Genomic DNA, 18,640 nt, shown 5'->3' on the forward strand with positions numbered 1-18,640 from the left:
TTGTGATGACCTCATCCCCTCCTCTCCTCTCTCCCTCCTCTGTGTCCCTCTCTCCCCCCTCAGTACGGCGGTTGCTGGTCAGCGGAGCCACGTGGTCAGCGGTAGTGGCGTTGGCGGCGCGTCCACGCACAGCGTCAGCAGCGGCAGCGGCAGCGGCGCCACCCCGCCGGACCGGCTGCGTTTCCCGCGGGGCACGGCCAGCCGGAGCACCTTCCACGGCGGTCAGCTGCGTGAGCGGCGCACGGCCACCTACAACGGCCCGCCAGCCTCGCCCACGCTGTCGCACGACGCCACCCCGCTCTCTCAGGCGCGCAGCCGCGGCTCCACCAACCTCTTCACCAAGCTCACCTCCAAGCTCACGCGCAGGTAAGACCCAACACACACACACACACACACACACACACACAACCACACACACAACCACACAGCCTGTACAGCACACACACACTCACAGCCTGTACAGCACACACACGTATACACATACAACCACGTATATACTGTACATATACATAATACAATCATGTACACACATACACAAGCACACTTGTGCTTGTGTTTCTGTGCGTGCTTCTGTGTGTGTGTGTTTGTGTGTGTGTGTGTGTGTGTGTGTCTACAAATATATAATATTTCACATCCATATTTTATGTATAATATATACAGCAGTGTGCAAAAGTTTGATACAGTGCTGAAAAGTAAGTATGCTTTGAAAATAACATGAATAGGTTTTGCTTCCACCATTCAAAATGACCAGCCATTTGCTTACACAGACACACACACACACACACACACACACACACACATACCTTATACTGACAGGCAGTTCAGCAGGACACACATGGACGCAGTCTCCTGTATGCTTGCAGGGTGATGCCCAGAGCTGCTCCCTGGCTAACACCGAAGTCAGAACTGATAGACGCCCCTACACTGATGGCCTTCCCCTCCTCAGAGTCACACACACACATGAACCCGCACACACACGCGTTCCCCTTTGACTCGCAGCAGCACTACCTCCTCCTGCCCATCCCCACCCAGTCATGGTCGTGGTGGTTCCCCGACTCCCTGTTTGCGGAGCATGGCTCACCTGAATCATCTCCTCCCCCGTATCGGACTCCCTCACTTGGTCCTCTTCTCTAGGTCCTCTACACCCCCCCCCCCCCCCCCCCCAAAACCACCCTCCCCACACACACACACACACACACACATACATACATACTCCCAGTAGATCATTGCGGAGCAGGGGTGGTTGTGGGTAGGTACCTTGAGAAGTCAGGCCTGCTGCGGCTTTCAAAACTTATGAACTTATGCCCGAGGTCCATTTTTTAGTGGAGTCGTTTAGCGATCTGCGTAGTGCGGGGCATTTCTGTAGCTCTTTGGGAAATATGGGACATCGCTGCTGACCGCTTGCTTGGCCCAACGCATAGACAATTTTTTTTAGGTCAAAGGTATCAGATAAACCGGGCTGTTTGTTACCGCAGTTCTACCATTGGGCCTCATGCAAGAACCTCGTAAAAACAGACAGAGGGCATCTTGTACAAGCAATTATAGAAACATGTTTCCTCTTAGGCACTGACAAAAATAATGAATAGCCCAGTCTTGTAATACGAGTTGTATACCATAAGGCGTTTGTTCCTCAAAGACAGGAAATGTCTTTTATGATTAATAGGTTTTAGACCTTCTATTTCATTGGGTCTGCTTTGAAGATATTGCACATGGGATGTCTCATCTTAATGTAATAACTATTTCAGGGTTTCATATTTCCCCATCACCCTCCTGGGGCTTTTCCACCTTTTGTTCCGTTTTAGTTTAAGTAACATTAAAACAAGAATATTGGAACATGTTTAATAATAGTTCTTAATAGAATTACAAAATTGTCAGCTGTTGCAGGTTGACAAATTGAACAGGATAGCAGATACTTAGTGAGAGGTTTTCGGCTAATTCACATGTTGCTTCAGAGTCAGACCATGTTCTCATACAGTATGAGCAGGTCATCTGTGTGACTCCTTCATGATGTTTGACTGTTGTGAATGTTTGTTTAACACGGCATCATATAGTTAGGCTATATAAAGCCAAATGAAGTCAAAGTGAAGTGAAGACTATAAAAGATATTCTTGCACGAGGTCCATTATTTCTTTCTTCTGTGGTATTACTTTCTTTTTGATCTTTTTGAAATGTCAAAGTCATGTTTGTGCTTTGCTCTAACCCCCCCCCCCCCCCCCAAAAAAAAAAAACAACAACTTTGAATTGCAATCCCCTTCCCAAGGCTTCAGTGTATTAGCTGAACCATCCTCTCATAATAACCATGCTTTTTCAGCAAGCTTAATCAGATGTACTAATGCACCATCAAATTGTTGTAACACTTTCACACATTGAATTCTAATTGGGGTTGTAAGATTTTGTACAATATATTACGCACTAATCACATTAGTCTCCATTTACAGTAATGCAATTTCTATTTCAGTTAGATATAGATCAATGCTTAGCTTCTCACAAGTGTTTAATGACAGCAGACCACATACCCCCGAGCGAGTGCTACAGAAATAGTAACAGCACAGTACCGAGCTTTAGCATGAACAATATCCAGATGCTAATGACCTAAGAATGACTCTCATAACACTAAGTAATTGACTAAATCCACAATAAATCGCATTAAAATTGACATTGCTCTCTTTAGACTTAAGCTGCAAGTGGAGCGTTACCAATGTCACAGATGAGACGGGACCAAATCCTGCTCAACCAGCCTTTCTATTTAATCGATGTTTAATAATCCATTTTTTAATTAATGTATTTATATCCTTCTTCTTTTTTTTTTTTTCTTTTTTTGTAGAAATATGTCATTCAGGTTTACCAAAAGGTAGGACATTTGATAACTCCATAACCTGCCTTTCGTGTTTCATTAACCAAAAGATTTATTCTCTCTCATTCTTTCTTTTTCGTTTTTTTTTGTGAAGCATTTACCACTTGTGTGACAAGCAGCTGCATCGAAAAGCCTGAGAAAAACAAACTCACTGACAGTCTCGTCTCTCTCACTCTCTCACACTCACTCTTACACTCTCTGTTGAGCCTTGATCTGAGTGTGATTAAGCATGCCTTAGTCCTGTGCCTTCTCCTCCTGCCAGTCACGACGAGCCGAGCCCCGCCGGACCAGTTCCCTTATTAGTTCACCCATGCATGCCTTCTCACAGGGCAAAATTGTGCACAGTAACCTGCCCACACCTGAAACCTGACCTGATATCACTTTTGTTATTTTACCAATTTAACAAAACAAAATGAAAAGAAACAGAAAAATGGCAACATTCACACTTTTCACCAAGTTTCTTTTACAGGTAAGTTGTTGTGTGTTGTTGTGAGTGTCTGAATCAAATGGGTCGATTAGCGGCCAAATTGATTTTAGCTACACCGTGTCTCTCTGGAGACATATAGCCTTAAAGAGTATTTGGTCCACCCCCACCACCCCCCTCCTAGATGTCTTCTGTGTCTGTGTGTGATCTGGGCTTAACGGACTTAACACACTCTTGTACGATTCAGGCCACCCTACTGGGCGCTTAATATGGCTGCAGACAGATGTGGCGATTGAGAGGGGGTTCGTAACGAGATGGAGACCAGGTACCGAGGCTTTCGAAAGCAAACCCTTCCAACCTCAACCCTCAACTCCAATCCTCAAGCCCACCTCCATCCCTTTCTGCCCCCTTGATGGAGTCACCCTCTCTTTGCCCCTCCCGAACTCTGGAACTCCTGCCCCTGTCCACTGGTAGTTGACTCTCGAGAAATCCCCACCCACCTCTCCAGTTCTCTCCCATTCGCTCCAGGTATAACTTTATTCTCCTCCTGGCACAGTGTTCCCAAAGGAGGCCCCATGACGATTTGTGTGCGTGGGCGCCCCCTAAGGTTCCGGAGTTAGCCTTGGCTCAGGATGTCTATCACACCAAGCACCTCCGGTTCTCAAGTCCTGCTGGTTGCCATAGGGATCCTGTGATTGGCTGTCTCCCTTGTAGAGGACATAGTGGTTCATGAAACAACGTTCATGTCCTCCTTTGGGGGAGAGATTTCTTGTAATTTTCTCATTGCCGTCTCTTCAGCTTCCGTTCACCCGGCATAGGGACTATCAGTGTTCAGCATCAGTTGCAGGGTATCCATTACAGCTTTGTGCAAAACTTATATTCAGAAAGTACATATATTCAAAAAGTAAAAAAAGAAGGGAAAAAACCTATTTCAAATGGTCAGAGTGATGTAGTGTAGTGTGTTTAAAGATGGGTTTTATCTTCTTGCGATAGTCATTCTAGGAAACCGTGACAACAGATTTCGTAAAATGTGATTGCTGTGGTAGTGAATCGAGGGCAATGGAATGTGAGAGAAGGAAAAAAGATCAAAATCTGAACTCTTTGTACCTTCCAGCTGCAACATGACAATTTGGGGATGGCATCATTAGAAATGTTTGAATTTTGTTTTTGCTTGCTATAGACTTGCACCAACTATAAAAATGAGTATTCTCATCCAACCACACGAAACGTGCCACTTTTGAATGTGTTGGGTCATGTGACTCACCTAAATGCGAAAAATGTGTTTCCATTTCACTTTTGTGAAATAGCACTTTATTGACGTTTACGTATAATTTTTTTGCGATATTTGAGTCTTATTAGACCAAACCTTTTTTTTTTTTGCAGAGCTGATGCAATCTCTTTAACCCTCATCTTATAACCCCTTCCTGATTAAAACAAAATGTATTTATTTATTTATAACCTCTAACTGATTGTAAATAACAAACCTAAAGCTTATTTTCTATAGAAATTTCTCAGACCTATTTTTTTGAGAAGGCAATAGCAACAAAACAAAAGAGTATTGCAGCCAAGCACAGGCACGAGCCATTTTTCTAGTGATTTTTTATGGAACATGCACTACGAGTGAAACGTGCGGTCTGAGCAGTGAGCAGCTGTTCCGCCAGTGGTCGTCCCCTTTCCGGGGACTTTCTGGTCGGCCGGAAGTCCCTCAGGCCACTGTAGGCCATCTGTCCGAGCTTTTGCCACCTCTCTCCTCTTACTCTCTCTCTCTCTCTCTCTTTCTCGGGACACATCCTGCATGCCTCGCAGGAGTCATCCAGTTCCCTCTCTCACCATCCATTTCTCACTCCATAGCCTTTCCCCTCTCATGCAATGACTTTATCTATGTCTTTCTTTTTATTTATTTATTTCTTACTTTTCTCTCTCCCTCTCGCAACATCTGTTCTTCCATGTTATTTTGTCTCTCATATGCTTGCCTCCACTCTCTCTCTTTATCTTTCTCCCTCTCTCTCTCTCTCTCTCTCTCTCTTTACCTCACTATGTAATCCTTCTTCTCTCTATTCCAGCACGATTGTTTTCCATATTCTGTCGTTTGAGTGAATCTGCATTCAATTGTCCTTGAAATGTTTTTTTTTTATGTCCGTCTACTCGTAAACACGGTTTCTGTTTGCATCATGTGTCAATGTCTACCATTAATGTTGTACATATGTGTTATTTGTTTGGCTAAACTAATCTTATCTTGTTCGAAGTGTCCCATTGTGGAGGAAGCACACTTGTACACTTAAGCACACTCACTGAGAGTTTAGATGTCTCCTCTGCCCTTGCTCTAGTTTTCCTCTTCCCCTGTTTTTTGTTGTGGAGGCAGTGAAGACTGCTGACTCAGCTTTGGACTTTTTGGACAGGAAGTTAAGTTCCTTGCTCATAGGATGTCCACCTAAAGAAAGTCTGCCTCGGCTGATGCAGCTGTCAAACATACATTGAGGCCAAAAAAAATGTGCCTTTTTTTAATCCAGCTGTGTATGCTAGCACTAAAAGAGAGCAGAAACTAACGTGCTAACAGGTTGTTGACTCTTTTTTCCCCCCAAAATGACTAACACACATTTTCATCCACTATTCTCTACCTTCAAAACGCTGACTTGCTATTTGTTTTTGTTTTTTGTCACTCTGGTCCATAGATAACGTCTGGTTGTTGTCACGGAGATGAACTCTCATTGCTTTTTCCTCTCTCTCTCTCTCTTTCTCTCCTCTTTTTTTTCCTCTTCTCCAACTCTCGTCTCTGAAGAGGGCCAGCAGAGTTTGAGAGGAATGGGAGATATGAGGGTTCAAGGTGAGACTTGGGTTGACGCTCTGAAGGGGGGTGTTTTATTTTTTGTGTAGTTCTTTTTTTTTTTTTTTTTTTGGTGGAGGTGGGGTAGGATGGGGAGGCCTGTACTCCACTCAGTCTCTCCCCATCCACCGTCATCAGTGGGGGTTAGACCCGCCCTTTTATCTTTTTCCAATTAGGCGGGGATCACATTAGCCAGCGGCAAGCGGCAGGTTTCATATTTGATTGTCCTGATAGAAGTTTCATTTTTCCAGCTCACAAGCCAAAGGAGAGTTGCTAGACTAGCCCTGGCAGCAAATGTAATTCGCTGCCGCTAGGGTGCGTCTAGATTTCTAGGCTACCAGAGAGGTGCACCCAGTCAACAGCAGACAAGAAGGGGAGGGGGGGGGGGGGTTTCATTTGTGAAATGCCATGCTCAGCAGACATGTTCATTGTCAACCCATTATTGCATCGCTTAGCACAGGATTCCATTACTTCCCAGATAGCCCTCGGGTAGTCAGCAAGTGCACAAGATGAAGTGGGTCTCTTGGGCCATATTTCATTCCATGAGCCCATAAGTTGCAAGGAGAGGAACCCAGAGAGTCCATCTTTGGCTCTCTGCTGACACCTTGTGCTGAAACAGAGCAAAAAACAAAGAGAAGATCTCCATCAGTCTAGTTGCCCAATTGTTTCCCAGTCTACTCCAAGGGCGCTTGATTGACCCATTTGGTCTACAAATCCGGTGGTCTAATCACATTGCACACGTTCAGGTGCAAGTGTGAGAACTGAAACCAGGCCAAGGTCATCAAGAGGGAGGTGTTTGAGTGGTTCTGTTGCAGTCATGTGACTGTGAGCGCTCAATGGTGTTTTATGCCCCCAACGTAGTCTTCCAGCAGCGCTGCCACCGCTGGCTTAAAGGCACCTAATCCTAAACCTAACCCCAACTCTAACCCTAACCTTAACCCAGGCCTAACCCTAGTGCCTTCCAGGCAGTACTGCCTTGAAGACAACGTTGGGGGCATAAAACACCAAAAAACTGTGTGCTCAGCCCAGTATTTGCATGCTCTCCAGAAGCCTGCATGGCTGCCATGCTTATGTCATGTGAACACCTCATGCATGCATGGACGTGTTAGTCACAGCACGATGATGCTACCTTACGTCACTCACGAATTCTCCTATTGAGCTTCCTCAAGAACACCGACACCCACTGTTTCCGTGATATTCTGTTCAGGTTCTTCTTTAATGTTTTAGGTCTTAACAACATACCAAGCAACACACCAACACATACTATGTTTGCCATCCCAATTTATGTTAAGAATATGTTCTACTATGCCTAATATGTTATGGTAAAAGATATTTGGCGGTTACTGTGCCCAACCATATTATATTGTATGTTATGGGTAATATTCAGGCATTCAGTAGATTTTTTTTCATATATTAACTATACTATATTCATATACTATACTATATTACATACGTTTTGACTTAAAATAAAACTACAATTCCCACAGTGCAACCACACACCATGTACCGCTGTGCCCTTTTTGAGACTGACCCACTTTTATGCCTCTGCTCCTCCTTTCTCCATTATCTAGTCGCAACGTTTCTGGAGAGACCAAGGAGGACGGCAAGGATAGCAAGCCCCGCTCGCTGCGCTTCACGTGGAGCATGAAGACCACCTCGTCTATGGACCCGGCCGACATGATGCGCGAGATCCGCAAGGTGCTGGACGCCAACAACTGTGACTACGAGCAGCGCGAGCGATTCCTGCTCCTCTGCGTCCACGGCGACGGCCACGCCGAAAGCCTCGTCCAATGGGAGATGGAGGTGTGCAAGCTTCCCCGCCTCTCACTCAACGGCGTGCGCTTCAAACGGATATCGGGGACGTCCATCGCCTTCAAGAACATCGCCTCCAAAATCGCCAACGAGTTAAAGCTGTAAAAACCTGGGAAACCCTAATTGACAAGAGGAGGGGGAGGGGGGAAAAAGACAAAAAAATAACAGTGACGTACGTACAAAAACGAAACAAAACGATACCAGAGAAAATGTGAAAAAAAGCGACTAAAGGACTAAAGGCACACAAAAAAACTAGCATAATCAAGCTGTACATTGTTTATGAACAAACAAAAATGGTAGCAAATACTGAAAATAGCGCTCAAAACACTTACAAAGTATGTACCAGAAAATAATGTATAGACTTATGCCTTAGGCAATAATTTCCTGCATCTTTCCATTGTTGATGTTATTATTATTATTATTATTATTATTGTTATTATTATTATTAATAATTATTATTGATGCGTTCGTTGGTGATAAAAAAAAAGTGAGGAATTTGTCTGTTGTTTTCTCTTTTTTTTTTTTTTTTTTTATTGTGCACTACTGCATTAGTTGGCCTTTTGGGCCATAGTCACCCACCGGCCCACTCACTCCAAAACCTCAGCACAGGAAAAAGTCGCTTCACACAAGAAAACAAAAGCAAAAAAATAAATAAACAACAAAAAAAATGTCACAGAAAAAAAAGAGGGGATTGAAAGCAGTGGCTCCACCCATCCCCACGCTGTCCCCCGCTGGCCTGGTCTCAGGCCCACGACGCCCCCTGTCGGTGGAACCGGCACATAGCACGGCCCATGCCACCCTTCTCTCGGCCCAGTATGAGTTGGTCCAGGCAGGGTAGGACAGAGCCATAAGTTGCACACGCACACACACACACTCACGCTCACACATTTTCTTTGATGTGAACATAGTCTGTTTTATTCTTGTTTGTTTTCCGTTTTGTCTGTTTTTGTTTGTTTCATTTATGTCTCTATGGGTGATGGTGGTGCTTTCTCATCTAAAGAACACACCCTATTTGCACCTTAATCAGTGCACAAGCAGCCACCTGCTCACACACACACACACACACACATACTGTACACACACACACACACTCACTCACTCCCCATTAGTAACCCTGCTGAGTCACCCCTCATCACACTTGCCCTGAGCAATAGAGCTGGTCAGTTCTGGTCAGCCTGCCAAAGGAGCAGTAGCCCCACTCCCAGGACCACACGGAATCCGTTCCCAGAGACGAAGCGCTGAACAGGGGATGAGCATTCAAAGCCTTTTTTTAGGCTCTGCTGTGCACATAGTTGGCCTCACAAAACGAGAGGGAGTGGAAGAGCCTCGATCCAGAAAAGTAGACTGGAAGCGGCGACACACGTCAGAAGAGACTGCTCTCTCACACACACACACACACACACACACAGACATGCTCACAGGAACACACTTGCAAACACACAAGCGTTAAAAATTGGGGACAATGCTTTTTGCAGTGTCTCATGACTTTGAGTCTATACTGAGTTGGTTAAATAATATAATTATTAAAGAGAGAGAGAGAGAGAGAGAGAGAGAGAGAGAGAGAGAGAAAGTGAGAGTGGTTAGGAAGATTTTCCTTCCTTATGTATTTTAATTGTTTTGTTTATATTCCTGGACCTTACCAGAATGCCCTCTGCTAGCTCTTGACCCGGCGAGGTCAGTGGTGTTGGCACAGTAAAGCGTTCAAAGGTCAGAGTTCAAGTCGCCACACAACCAGATCACCAGTATTCACTCCATACCCCTTCGTATTCTAGCACTGTCATTTTTGTTGTTTTGTTTATTTTACTGATTATGTTTTGTCTTATTTCTGGTTGGAATGTAAATAAATAATGTGTATTAGTTTGGCGACCACAGCATCATGATGTACTTTTTTTTGTTTGTTTTTGATTTTGTTTTGTTTTCTTCCTTTTTTTTTAAGTCTGGCTTATAGCCAGAAACAAACTTAATGTAACTCATCACAGGTTAAGGTTAATCAGTGTCTCCATTAAAACACTCTAAAAGCAGTCTCTTCATGGGTCTGTCTCATTGGTGTATGTGTGTGTGTGGGTGGGTGGGTATCATATCTTGTGCTTGCCACCTTTTAAGGTGCAATCAGTGGTTTTTGTTGTGGAAAAAACATAAATGCTTCAAAACCAATAATATTGAAGTAATTATATTTCTGAAGGGTAGTAGTCATAATTGTTCCTATAGGTTCTTCGTGCATTTCGTGATTTCTTTTCTTTTTAAGTATTTATTTGAGTGTTTAAATTTAGGTGCATTGTGGAGAAAATATACATTCATGAATTACTTTTTACTGCCTTTGAGTGAACAGGTTGTAACCTCCCCTCTCGGTTGCAGCATTACAGCCTGTGCACAGTTTTCTGGTCAAAATCAGAGTACCGGCCTACACAATCCCACTGTGCTGCATGTTTAAAACGGATGTCAAAGTGGTACTTGTGCTCTGAAAATCAGGGGTGTAGCCGAGGGAGGTCCCCATGGGTTGCTCAACCCACCCCACACCGTCTGAAGGTCCACATATCCATTTAAACTCTTGTTGATGGACAGTTATGTCTACATCTCTGTATTTGTTATAGCTCTTTGAATATGGGTAGAATATATTTAAATCAAAGCATTTAATCAGGCTAATGTATACTTGCTTAGTATATTGCATAGGCCTATATCAAATAAGTCAAATCATATGCCCCTAAAGCGTAGGAGCTGTTCGGCTTTCATTTTTGCCGCACCCCTTAAGAAACTCAAGCGTTTTGTTCGCTTAGATTTTGTAAATGTTACCGCTAAATATGCTATGCCTTCCTGCTTCACCCCCAGACTGGTCAGATCATTGTAGGACCAAAGTTTTATCAGACAAGAACATCAGGGCTAACTTCAACTAAGGTTGTGAGCAACAGGCAGACGCAAGATACATCTTCACACAGTCCGCATATTGCCAACAGTTCAAACTGCTTAAGCCTGCTTTACTAACTCTGCTTCAGTCCAGCTTCTAGTTATTCATCTGTGTTTTCTCTACCACTTACACTCTATGTGCTGAATTGTTCTTCAAGAAGCCACATACTTTTCATAACAAAGCACTATGCTATGTGAAGGTTATTTTGTTGACTTTCAGTTTTGTTGCTGCTGTACCATTATTGTTTATTGTCATTATTGCTAGGCTTGGGTAAAATGACTGCAATTAAAATGGATATATATTTTTTTCATACCAAAGTCAGAGACACTGGGCAACTGGGCCCTGAAAAGTGATGACAAGGGGTCCGAAGACCAAGCATGAAAATGTGACAAGTTAGGAGCCAGACTGTCACTGTAGGTGTGAATGTGTGATGAGATGGGAGACTTTTATAAAAACATAAGGCATCTTTAAGTTGCTACAAATAGAGAGCAAATTACCTTACAGTTTGACACCATTAATCCTTTCATTTGTCCAAATAATGTCCACAATATTAAAAGTATCAGTAACAATGAGAAGATAAGTTTTTCTAAGTCGATCTTTGTACAAATGAGGATTTTGTTGGAAACTGATTCCCAGATGCCTTACCTACATAATGAAACATTACACAGCTGGACAGAATGGTCTATTGATGCACATCCACAGACTAGTGATAATGCGAGATGGTCCTCGGTAGGACTGGAAAATACAAAAGACACATTGCAGTACAACATACCTACACATTCGCTCAAGCTCCCCCTAAACCCACCCGACCCCAACACCCATGCCCAGATATTATTAGTGTTACAAATGATCATAACAGAGTATGAGTGAAGATTTGATACAAGCAATAGCAAAGATTTTGTTATGTCATTTTAGAAAATACTGCCTCTGTGTTTCCTCTAGATTTGTTTTAGCATTGACTGCAAGCCAGTCCGCAACCTGAGTCAAACTGGACGTGCACTAATAACCTCTGACTAGTTCTACTTTGTTTGAAATTGCAATGTGAACGGCATCCAGGGGTAAGGACATGTCAGCAGGATCATTTAAAAGGCAACTGCTACTACAATGTGCATCTGCCCTATTTCTGATACAGTAGGATCAATCATTTTGCAGTGGGGCGCCGCCAATCAACGCAGAGGAAACACCGTCTCTTGAGCTTGTGACAAGTGTGGCTTAAAAAAAAGATACGGTTCTCACCAGTCACCGCCACTAGATGGCATCATAGGGCAAGCCACTGTGGGTCTCGTGTCATTTCCCAGCTCTCTAGTTAGCAACAAACTACTATCCTTTAAGAGACGCGTGCTTGGTTAGGTACAACAAACCATGAGGAACTCTGCACGCCAACAAACTGCACTTTGGCTTGAATGAGGCTAGTAGATTTCAAATTGCAGTCAGTTACAAATCTCAACGTGAATCCTCTCAGAATGTAGTCTTTCAGTTTCCATTAACACCAATAGTCTCATGAAATGTATACAAATTTGTATTTGTAATTGAAGACATTAAATCTAACAAGCTTTGATATATCATTAATGTATTTGTTAACCAAGATAAAATCAGTTCACTTTAATCATTTTCCATCATTTCCATTTTGGCAACTCCAGGACCTTAAACCAACTTCCTATAGCAGCCAGAATTAAACTCTCAAATCCCTCCCTCTGGCCTATAGGACACTTATTGGATCAGCTCCTTGCCATCTTAATTCCATGATCCAGCTCTACGTCCCCTTTCGTCCACTGCGGTCCTCTGAGCACCTGCCATGTCGGCCTTCTGACAAGACTTTTCTTCTGTGATCACTTGTGGAATAATTTGCCTACTGCTCTTTGTTCTAGCGATGGTTTTGTAATCCAGCATCTGACTGTTTACCTTATAAAAGGTGTTGTGGTTTGTATACATTTATGGTTTATTCTATTACTTTATAAAGGCTATGTAATTTCTTTAAACGTAAGTTTATATTTTGGGTAAAAGGCAAAGCATATGCTAAGTACCATAAACAAACCATGAAGACAATGTGGCATTTGACATTTCTAACTGTGGCGCTCCCAATTCAAGCACTGCTACTTGGACCATAAGGAGACCAGATATTGAAATGTAAACACACTCAGAGTATAGAGTATCAATCAGTTGTGCTCATGCTTCCCTTCAAGAGGATTGCTTGGCCTTAGCAGTGACACATCACTTCCACTAAAGAACAAATATTATGGGCAGGTGTTAGTAGGGAAAAGGGCATGTAGACTTTGAACAACCACCAAAGCAATGTTAGTTGTTGAGCATGTGTGGAAGTTGTGAGCCCACTTGTGATAGAAATAAAATAAAATAAACAAACAAACCAAGACACAGATGATTCCATGGGCCAGAGATGTTTTATTTCAGGTGTTAAGATCCATCTTCAAACAGTGCAAGATGTCTGAGATACAAAATCCTTCATCATTCACTGATGGAAGACTCATCTAAACTTTAGTGCCACTAACTCGCTCGGGCAGAGTGTATCCCTCGATGTAGTTAAGATTATTGGTTTTTGAAGGACAGAGGGGGAGACCACTGGTGGAGGTGGGTGGGGTGGACTGCGGCTCAAATAGGTTGGTGACAAGGAATGGGGGGGGGGGGGGGGGGGGTTTGGACGGACACGCGCACACACACACAGGAGAGCGTTTACTTCTGGTCGGGCATGAGGTCGTCGATTGACTGGCCAGCCTCCAAGCGCTTTTCCATGTCAACGAGCAGCTTGACGCCATCAACCACCATCTGCACCAGCTCGACCTCTGAGAAGCCTAGGCGGTCAGCGTTGGAAATGTCAAACACTCCACCTACTGCAGCGGTGTCGACGCCACCTGGAGGAACAAGGGAGCAATTCAAATTTAGATGAATTCATGACTAAAAAGATGAAGGCACACACACACACACACACACACACACACACTACAGTCCTTTATATAAAATATGGTGCTGCATCAACATTACTTTTAATGGAGTTTACACAGCAATCATTGCTACGTTTGAATGATTTGAGTCCCATTACGGTCATACTCATGACAACCAAAACAGCATGTAGCCCCCCCACCCCCCCTGAGGCTGAGTGTACCTAAAGCTCCAGCATGCACCCTGAAGTCTTACCTGTGCCGCGTTTCTGGAGCCGGAGCCTCTTGAGGATCTCGCCGAACTTCTCGTGCTTGCTGACGTTGGGCAGCTTGACGTGAACACCACCTCGCAGCCCGGTGCCCAGGTTAGAGGGGCAGGTCAGCACGTAGCCCAGGTGCTCGTTCCACATGAACTCATGGCCCTTATCCTTGAATAAGGACTCAATCTGCAGGAACAGGCGTGGAGTCAGACTACTATACATCTATGCATCTTACAAATGCATTTTCATTCAAATCCTTACATCCCTGCTACTTTAGTTTTTAGTTCTTAAAGGTATAATAAAAACACAAAATGATTTGACAAATCGCAGTAGAACTCAACTCCAAATCCCAGGATGTTACTCCTTGTGCCAATATATAGTGCGCTTAAAATAGCACAATATATTTTGCCACCATCTACGAGTACGAGTATCTACCTTTGTGAGGCCTTCGCAAAAGCGAGTGAAGACTTCCTTCATGTTGCCTCCCTTCTGCATAGAGATGACACGCAAGTGGTCTTCCTCGTTCACCCAGACCAGGAAGGTTTTAGATTCATTGTGCCTGAACAAAAAAAAAATATATATATATATATACATATGAAAACATGTTGAGGATTACAGAATCTCAGCAACAGAAGCAAGCAAAGCTAGGCATTCATATTAATAGCCATGCATTAAAAAGATAAGCTCTACTACCAGAGTAGTTATATGCATGTTCATGTTTATTTTTTGCACAATTTACCGTTCCTTCGGATTAGGCCAAATGTCTGGCAGCCGAATTAAAATTGAATAAACCACTGAGTACTCCAAATACCTACTGGACCCATTTATGATGCATCTCTAAATTAATATGAAGGAAATATATAGGAAATATCTGCATTACAAGCTGATTACCAAAAATAAATAAATAATGCAATATTGCAAACATTGTGCCATCCATTCCAAATATCTGTGGCTCCCCAACATGGATGATGGATAGAAAAGGGTGAGGCCAAGGGAGAGGCCAACACAGTGGCCTGGATGGATGGCCTTGAGGATGGACTCACCAAATGCCCCTGGCATCGGGCCAGTCACGTCCCATCCCAGAGGCCAGAAGCAGCGGGGACACAGGCTTGTCGAACAAGAAGTGATCGTCGATCAGCTGTTGCTGTTCCTCTTCCGTCATGTTCCTCAGCGCGTAGTACTTTCCTTTTAGGTCTCCATCCAAGGAGCTCAAGGCTGGGGGGAGGGGGAGGGGATGACAATTATTTTTTTTTTTTAATGAAAATCAATTGAAAACAGTCTTAATTCAAACAGTTTCTCTGAGACATTCATTTTTATTCTATACATAGATGTGTGACTAATACCAAATGTAAACGCATTCTCTTTTATATGGGGGAAACAAATCTGTTGTATACCATTTAAAAAAGCAGAAAGAGAAAAGTCACTTAAGTTAGTGAATGGGTCCTTACACTCAATGGACAGGTTCTCGATGCCACGCCTCTCCCCACGGCTGCAGTGTGGAGGCAGGCAGAACCCACGGACGCTCCTGCCAGTTCGCACTCTTGAGCTCAGAACGTAGTTGGGGTCCAGGTCGTCTCCACCCTAAAGGCAAGCCACAAAGACTACATTACCCACAAACCAATTCAAATACATTCAGACACCACAAATGCATTTGTGCATTTCAGATTGTATAGTATACATGTTGTGAATGTGTTGGGCACCATCATGTTAAGTTATATACTGGCAGTGACAAATAGACTACTAATCTCAAAATGAACTGCCTTTTCCTTAGGGGATTACTCTGCTTAGTCTACCAATGCTTGAAATTATGCTCAATATTACCAAGCTCAAAAATAAAAACCAACATACACCAAAATAAATAGCCTTCACTGGGAAAACAAATTGTATTTTTATTTTTGTATGTCTTGTTGGTTATTGGGACTCACCTGCAGGTTGTCTGGGTTCAGGTCAGTCTTGTGTGTGTCTGTGGGCTTGTATCCGCCGTGGCGGTCCTCGATGACTGGGTCAAGCAGCTCCTTGAAGACTTCATAGGTCTCCTCATCTCCAGCCACGCACCCAACAGTCATGATGAAGGGATGACCTAAAAGTGGAAAGACACAAATGACGTTCCAGAAAAATATTTTAGACACAAGATCATAATAATCATCAATTAAACAGTGTTATTTTCAACTTAGTATAGCCTACAATTGTTAGTTAACATATTTATGGAGCCCTAGTGGTCCATCAGAACATTCCATCTGAACAGGCGCTACAATGAACCCGTTGGCCTTGGGACGCCATAATGCATCGTAATGCATTTGCCAGTGGCAGCTACAGTAAGCCCCCTCCCCCCTCCATTCATACCTTCTGAATCAGTAGGCTAATGCACATTGAAATTAGACTTAAATAGCCTATAGGCCTATATAAATCGCCAGCCACCTGCTAATAGCGATGTCTTGGTAGCGAATCAGGTGAGCAAATTGGAATGGAAAATGAAATTGCGGTCGTCACCGTGTTACAAATCACTAAGAAGAGCCTTTCGGAATCCTACTGCAAAAAACGGTGAGCGTTTAGACGCTTTGACCATAATGACCTCTGCACATATTTATAAAAGTTAGAGATGTGGTTAGATCCTGATGTAAATTGAGGCAAACCCTAAATTCCTCTGGATAAGCTCGTCATATTGAGCGGCAAGAATGTTGAGCTTTTTACATAAGATGGAGTTGGTCCTAGAAGAATGCAATCCCAACCTGGGACGGTCGCAGCATGAACGGGGAGGATTTTTTATTGCAAGGAGTCAATAGTTGGCCGTTTTATTAGGATACCTAGTGGACAGCTCAAGTGATTTTGCAAACAAAGGGTCTGGGGTAACTTTACCTGGGTTATCAACCCCAGTTTGAATGACATCATCCAGAGTAAATCCACTGGGGGTTTGTTTGTCCCGGAGGTTTGCGTACATCTCCGGAGTCAGCACCTTCGCCATGTGGTTGTTATGCTGGCTGAGGTCGGGGTACTCCTGCTCCGCGGAGTAGTTCATCTTCATCGAGTTGTGAGTGTTACCGAAAGGCATGATTGTTCTCACCTGGGTTGGCAAAGAGACCGTTAATTAACTTGATGATTAACTTGAAATATCAGGGAAGTCATCCCTTGGTGCCAAAACGGATCGACCAATTTAGCCGCATTAATAGTGACGTAACAGCATTAAAGGTCCCAACTGTATGCAATGAAATCGAGAGGTTAGAATTTATAACCTGCTTGGGTCACATTTGGATGGGATTGAATTTGTTGTGACGATTAGGCCATTACAGTGCTCATATCAAGTAGAAATGCGATTGAACCATTTAACAGAATCGTTATAACTATTGTTTGAAATGCACCCATCATCGTGCAGACATAACGGTTTTTCTCAACATTTGCATTCATGCAAAATATTTTGCCAACACTTGCGACAAATGTGAGCATTGAGGCACAAGAGGTTGTGCCCGAATAAGAATGCGTAGTGCGCAGCACCTTCAGTGAACGTCACCGAGGACCGAGTGTTAGGAAGAGACCGCAAGGTCGTTGCCAGCACGTAAGGACATTGTGATAACTGCATCTTTTCACAAAGCTTACTTTGCACAGTCAATCAAAACAATAACAAGTTAAGACGGCACAACTATAGTTATGCTTTACAACATCCTTTTTTTGATATAGTATTGCTCAATACATGACAAACATGCGTAAAAACATCTACCGTTTCCAAAAGCCATATCCTTTATTAAGGTAGCAGCTATGCCTTTGTTCTACCCATTATGCTGGTTTATGACCAAAAATGGCACTGTCAATTGCTCAAACACATTACAAAACGGAAATATGACAATACCACAAGCATCGTCTACAATAAGCCGTCTACGGTTAGGCATTTGACAAAAAAAAAAATACCCTACCGTATGTCGATTTTCTTTGGGAAAGAGACAAAAATCCTTTTTCAAGACCACAAACAAGCACACCAACACTGATAATGGTGTCCAGAAATAAGCTGCTTTCCTTCGGTTTTATACGCGAAGAGAGCCCATTTTTGATTGGGTGCTATTTGAGTCCATTCATTCTATTGGAGAGGGCATGCACGCAACCAGACAGCGCTGAGCAATTGCTTCCAAGGATCACATGGTTTTTTTTCCTTGAGAGCTCTGCTGTGGTGATTGACAATCGTCGTAAAATGAATGTGGTGGAACTCCATGATATCTCTACCACCAAATCAAATAGGCTATTGTCATGGTATTATATGGGTGATAGGAAAACGTGAGCGTCACTTGATAAACAGTAGCTTGACACGTTTATTATTTAGTTGTGTGTATGTTTTTGTAACAAGTATACTGTATGAAAGCTGAGAGTGAAAATGTGGTCTTTTAATGTATAGACCAGCCCCCAACATTATGCTAGCCTACATCCTCTTCATAAACCAAGAAATGTAAGGAGTAGCCCTACAGCCAATTATCAACCTTGGCTGTAGAACATTTTATTCTTATGCAGTTAACATTGGTCCGTTCACTAGATAATGTTATACTGAAGAGTTTGCCAGACATTATCATACTGATAAATGAACAAGCATACTGCCTTCTCAGTCAGTGTGTTGTGATGCAGTATATCTATGGCAAGTGTGTGTGTGTGTGTGTGTTAGGGCGGTTCGTTATGAAAATATCGATATATCG

General features: G+C 43.2%; 2 protein-coding genes across 6 annotated transcripts in view; one reads left to right on the plus strand and one right to left on the minus strand.

Annotated features, from left to right (window-relative positions):
- The window catches only part of LOC143110437 (MAP/microtubule affinity-regulating kinase 3), a 65,369-nt gene extending 55,434 nt beyond the window's left edge, over positions 1-9,935 (plus strand). Inside the window, exons 15-18 of one of the 5 annotated variants that reach the window (XM_076273326.1) lie at positions 64-366; positions 2,825-2,851; positions 6,058-6,102; positions 7,674-9,935. In XM_076273326.1, the coding sequence (XP_076129441.1) occupies positions 64-366; positions 2,825-2,851; positions 6,058-6,102; positions 7,674-8,019 (721 nt within the window). In that variant the 3' untranslated portion in view covers positions 8,020-9,935. Of the gene's footprint in view, positions 1-63; positions 367-2,824; positions 2,852-5,950; positions 6,103-7,673 lie in introns of all 5 variants that reach the window. The other 4 variants (XR_012984158.1, XM_076273328.1, XM_076273327.1 and 1 more) reach the window with 4 other exon arrangements.
- Positions 9,936-13,196: 3,261 nt separating this feature from the next.
- On the minus strand, positions 13,197-17,970 carry ckbb (creatine kinase, brain b). The gene is made up of 8 exons (XM_076272399.1): positions 17,876-17,970; positions 16,827-17,031; positions 15,896-16,050; positions 15,419-15,551; positions 15,014-15,185; positions 14,406-14,529; positions 13,967-14,156; positions 13,197-13,683 (listed from the first exon to the last, which is right to left on the minus strand). The coding sequence occupies exons 2-8, from the start codon at positions 17,017-17,019 to the stop codon at positions 13,505-13,507; spliced, it is 1,146 nt and encodes a 381-aa protein (XP_076128514.1). The 5' UTR covers positions 17,020-17,031; positions 17,876-17,970; the 3' UTR covers positions 13,197-13,504.
- Positions 17,971-18,640: the final 670 nt, after the last annotated feature.

Source organism: Alosa pseudoharengus, unplaced genomic scaffold (assembly GCF_046254945.1).
Source record: "Alosa pseudoharengus isolate Yale_2024_CS ecotype anadromous, Long Island Sound unplaced genomic scaffold, YU_APseudo_1.1 YU_APseudo_1.1_scf_7, whole genome shotgun sequence".
Lineage (NCBI taxonomy): Eukaryota > Metazoa > Chordata > Actinopteri > Clupeiformes > Clupeidae > Alosa > Alosa pseudoharengus.